General features: G+C 33.1%; 1 protein-coding gene across 1 annotated transcript; it reads right to left on the bottom strand.

Annotated features, from left to right (window-relative positions):
- Positions 1 to 339: 339 nt before the first annotated feature.
- On the bottom strand, positions 340 to 1,895 carry LOC140183689 (uncharacterized). Its single transcript, XM_072232233.1, has 3 exons — positions 1,862 to 1,895; positions 931 to 1,104; positions 340 to 839 (listed from the first exon to the last, which is right to left on the bottom strand). The coding sequence occupies exons 1-3, from the start codon at positions 1,893 to 1,895 to the stop codon at positions 340 to 342; spliced, it is 708 nt and encodes a 235-aa protein (XP_072088334.1).
- Positions 1,896 to 4,708: the final 2,813 nt, after the last annotated feature.

The raw sequence follows: 4,708 nt of genomic DNA, 5'->3' as shown, positions 1-4,708 counted from the left end.
AAACTCCGCAAGCCGGGACTAGATTCTTATACTATTTTACTCTGATATTTTGTTATATTATATCTATTTCTTGTGCGTTAAGTTAGTAGTTTCGTGAGTACGTTTTGCGCTTTTCAAATCCTGTTTTTGAGCTATATTCTTCATTGGGCTTCTAAACTATATTAATTCTTTCTATATATTATATATAAGCTTTTGAACTATCGTAACCTTTGATTAACCTTTTCTTTACGACGCGAGGTAAGGCTTAGGGTAATTAGGGTGTTACAACATGTACCGGCAATCATAAAACAACTTAATCTCATCAACAGGATTAACAGTGGGATCATTGTCTTTTGAACTTTAATAAATAGAAGTTGTTGCTTGATCCCTTCCCTTGTTAACATACATAAAGAGATATTTTATGGAATGTGATTGATTGCACCATTCAACATTGTTATGAGCTCCATATTTTAACAGCAAGTATTGATTATGTGGTACCACATAACAACTATCTAGAGGAACTCCAAAAATGTCAATCGTTCGGCCATCATTGCGACGCCTATAAACTGGATATCCATCATGATTTACTGTGGTAAATTCAACAAACTTCTTCGGAAAATGTCGAGAACAATGTCCATTATCCAAGAAAGGTGAATTTTTTCTAGCAATTCCACATGGACCGTGCATCATTTGACTCTTTACTGCTTCATAATATTTTGGGTCCAAAGTTGGATCCGGAATCTCAGCTGAAATAATCCTGTCAATATCTTCAGGAGCAGGAAACTTATCTTGAGCAACAAGAAATAATAATATCTGTGCATGAGGCAATCCACGCTTCTGGAACTCAATTGTGTATATAACTACAACGAAATAATTTGCAATATGTTAATTAAGCTTTACTTAAATAACATGAAATGTTGTTCTAATTAAACAAACTTTTTTGCATGTTACCTACAATCGATATTCCGAATAATTTGTTTTTGTGAATATCCTTAATCAACTTGTCCAACTTTGCTTTAAACAATCTGCAATCCGTATCAGGCCTATCTTCTGACTTTAGATTTTTCTCCTTGCAATAACGTTGAATCTCTTCCCATTGAGGATTGCTTGTGTAATGAACAAATACTACAAGAAAAAGCAATATTTGTAACATAAAAAATTGTTACAAAAAATAAAAATTTTGAAACAAAAAGATTTTGTAACAAAAAAAGGGGTTGTTGCAGTATGTCCCGTTACAAAAAGTTTTTGTAACAAAAAATGGAACTATTACAATTCAAGGTAATATTTTGTAACAAATTTTTCTGATACAAAATACCAAAAGCCGTTACAAAAGTGATAACAAATTCTGATCTTCAAAATATTTTTGGTGACAATATATTTTTTCCTATCATGAAATTTTGTTACAAAATGTAACTTGATTTTGTAACCTGTTTTATTCTTTAGTTACAAAAAACTATTTATTTTGTAATAATTTTTTTAATACAAATTACACGCATAATTTACCAAATTATATTATTTTTTAATTAATTAATATATTAACTAATTTACTCAGTAAGTCAACATTCATATAATATATAATAACATAGATAGTTCAAATATCTTTCATTTAACTAAGATTGTTTTATAAATCTTCAACATATAAACTTTAAAGTACAAACTTACAAGACACATTGAAGAACCCTAATAAACTAGATAGATACATAGGACAAGAAAAATAAGGAATTATAAATCTCCAAAATATAAACTACAAATTACAAACTCCATCATGTTCATACGTCTTCTTTCTCATGGAGAAGCTCCTAATAAGTGACACACACCTGATGTCAATTAATGCAATTCCAAAAAATTGTCTAGAAAATTTGAGCTTTACTATCTCTAGTACCTATAGTTCCAAATTGTTCAGTTAGCACAAACATGTGAGGAAATCACACAGCCAACATAACTAAACGGTTCAACACAAATTAAATGAGACATACAACATTGAAACAAGACACTTTGCATAGTATGGTTCTTCACGTCCTGTCACCTAAGGTTTGAAGCTCCATGAACAATGGCAGAGTTTTGCCAATATCAACAATCTGCTGAAATTCAAAACCCTATTGCATTACCAACCAAAGGCATAAGCATATGCTTATCAAAGCATCAATACCCTCATCACAGAAACTATACACCCATCCTAAATTTTCCATTCAACAAAAAAAATCATTATACTCAGTGATGAGTGGATATTTTATACGCTTTTTGACATCATTTTCATATAGTTTTTAGTAGTTTTTATTTAGTTTTGATTACGTTTTTATAGTTTTAGTGTTAAAATCATATTTTTGGATTCTACTATGAGTTTTTGTGTTTTTGGACAATTTCAGGTAATTTCTGGCTGAAATTGAGGAGCTGGAGCAGAAGTCTGATTCAGAGATAGAGAAAGCACTGCAGATGCTGTCCAAATCTGACCTGCCTGCACTCAGAAGAGCTTCTCTGGAGCTATAGAAGTCCAAATGCAAAGCTCTCAATGGCTATGGAAAGCTGACTTTTAGGACTTTCCAGCAATATATAATCATCCATACATTTCTTCGGATTAGAAGGCCCAAAACTAGTGTCCAACGTTAGCTACCTGCCCCTTCCAGGCGTCCAACGCCCAAAAGAGTAGAGACCAATGTACAAATGCCCAGAGATGATACCCTAGCTGGCGTTCCACACCCAAGGAGCCTCATAGAACATGGATCTCATCAAAGCTCAGCCTAAACACTCACCAAGTGGGCCCCAACAGTGGATTTTAGCACAAAATAGACTATTTTACCTTTACTAGTCATCTGTTTAGTATTTAAAGTGTATTTTTACATAATCACCATCTTCGCATAACATACACCACTCAGTCTTATTTTTGTTTTATCATTATTTTTACTTCATTATGAGTTTCTAAACCTCCTAGGTTGAGGGGAGGAGCCCTGCTGGGACCTATGAATTCATAAAAGTACTATTGTTTCTTCTTCGATCCATGTTTGATCTATCTCTAAGATGTATATCCGATCTTCATCATGGTGAATAGGATGATATGATAAATTAGCTCTATTCATCACATTAAGACGAATGTGCCTGACAAAGACCTGCATCTACTTGGGTTCGTACTTGGAAGGAAAGCACGAGCTAATAGCTATGTTTATACATCTCTCAGACGGTTACGACTTTGTTGGGGACTTCTCAAGACACTAGTTCAATCGATTTCCGAAAGATTTGACCTTGTCTGTGGCGTTTTGAGTAGGATTGCCAGGAGAATGGCTTGCTAAGCGCTTCACCCTTCGTCAGATTGAATGACCACGGCCAATGGCGTTTATTCTGTAGCAGAAGAGATCAATGATCATGGGCAATGACTTTGATCACTTATAGCCTGCCGTAGAAGAAGATCATTCACAAGCAAGGAATGTAACACCCCAAATTTTATAAAAATTAAATAATTAGTTATTTATGAGTTATTATATTATATTAAAATTTTATTTTCTAAAAAAAATTATTTTTAATAAAAATAATTAAATAGAATTTTAAGATTTTTAAAATATATTTTAATGGTAATTTATTTTATTAGTTTAAATTATTTATTAAAAACTATTTTAATAAAAAAATTTAAATTAATTATTATTATTATTATTATTATTATTATTATTATTATTATTATTATTTTCCTAAGATATATACAAATATGCTATTATATATATCCAAAATATATATATATAGTAAAGAAAGAAAGAAATGAAAACATGGAAATACATTAAGTAACGGTATCACATAAAACCACAAAGACTCTGATCTCACAGATTTGAATGCTCTATTGTCAGGAGAGGCAATCAAACTCGTGAGGTAGGAACCCAAGAGGCATCCATTCAATCTAAGGTAGAACGGAAGTGGTTGTCAGGCATGCGTTCATAGGTTGAGAATGGTAATGAGTGTCACGGATCATCACATTCATCATATTGAAGTGCGAATGAACATCTTAGAATAGAAACAAGCGTAATTGAATAGAAAATAGAAATAATTGCATTAGTTCATCGAGACACGGTAGAGCTCCTCACCCCTAACCATGGGGTTTAGAGACTCATACTGTCAAAGATACAAATTCAGATATAAATTGTCATGAGGTACAAAATAAATCTCTAAAAGTAGTTTTTATACTCAACTAGAAACCTAGGTTTACAGAAAATGAGTAAACTAAGATAGATAGTGCAGAAATCCACTTCTGAGGGCTACTTGGTGTGTGTTGGGGTTGAGCATTGAAGCTTTCACATGCATAGGCTATTCTTGGAGTTAAACGCCAGTTTGTAACCTATTTTTGGCGTTTAACTCTGGTTTGTATCTTGTTTCTGGCGTTTAACACCAGAATATAGCAGAAAGCTGGCGTTGAACGCTAGTTTGCGTCGTCTAAACTTGGGCAAAGTATGGACTATTATATATTGCTGGAAAGCCCTGGATTTCTACTTTCCAACGCAATTGCGAGCGCGCCATTGGGACTCTTGTAGCTCCAAAAATTTCATTTCGAGTACAAGGAGGTTAGAATCCAACAGCATCTGCAGTTCTTTTTCAGCTTCTAAATAAGATTTTTGCTCAGGTCCCTCAATTTCGGCCAGAAAATATCTGAAATTACAGAAAAACACACAAACTCATAGTAAAGTATAAACTCTCATGAGTCTCTATAGATTTTAGGCCAGTAGAACCCACATTGGAGGACTTTGGTGGCTGT

The sequence above is a fragment of the Arachis hypogaea genome, chromosome 1, assembly GCF_003086295.3.
Source record: "Arachis hypogaea cultivar Tifrunner chromosome 1, arahy.Tifrunner.gnm2.J5K5, whole genome shotgun sequence".
In the NCBI taxonomy this organism is placed as follows: domain Eukaryota; kingdom Viridiplantae; phylum Streptophyta; class Magnoliopsida; order Fabales; family Fabaceae; genus Arachis; species Arachis hypogaea.
The sequence above is the reverse complement of the archived record's forward strand: the minus strand, read 5'-3'. Positions and strand labels throughout refer to the sequence as shown.

Bases quoted from the DNA above. Each gene is read 5' to 3' on its own strand.
- LOC140183689 (XM_072232233.1), bottom strand. From the start codon at position 1,895: ATGTTTGTGCTAACTGAACAATTTGGAACTATAG. The intron at 1,105-1,861 runs GTACTAGAGATA...TTTTTCTTGTAG, and splicing joins TGAACAATTTGGAACTATAG to TATTTGTTCATTACACAAGC. The intron at 840-930 runs GTAACATGCAAA...ATTTCGTTGTAG, and splicing joins ATTCGGAATATCGATTGTAG to TTATATACACAATTGAGTTC.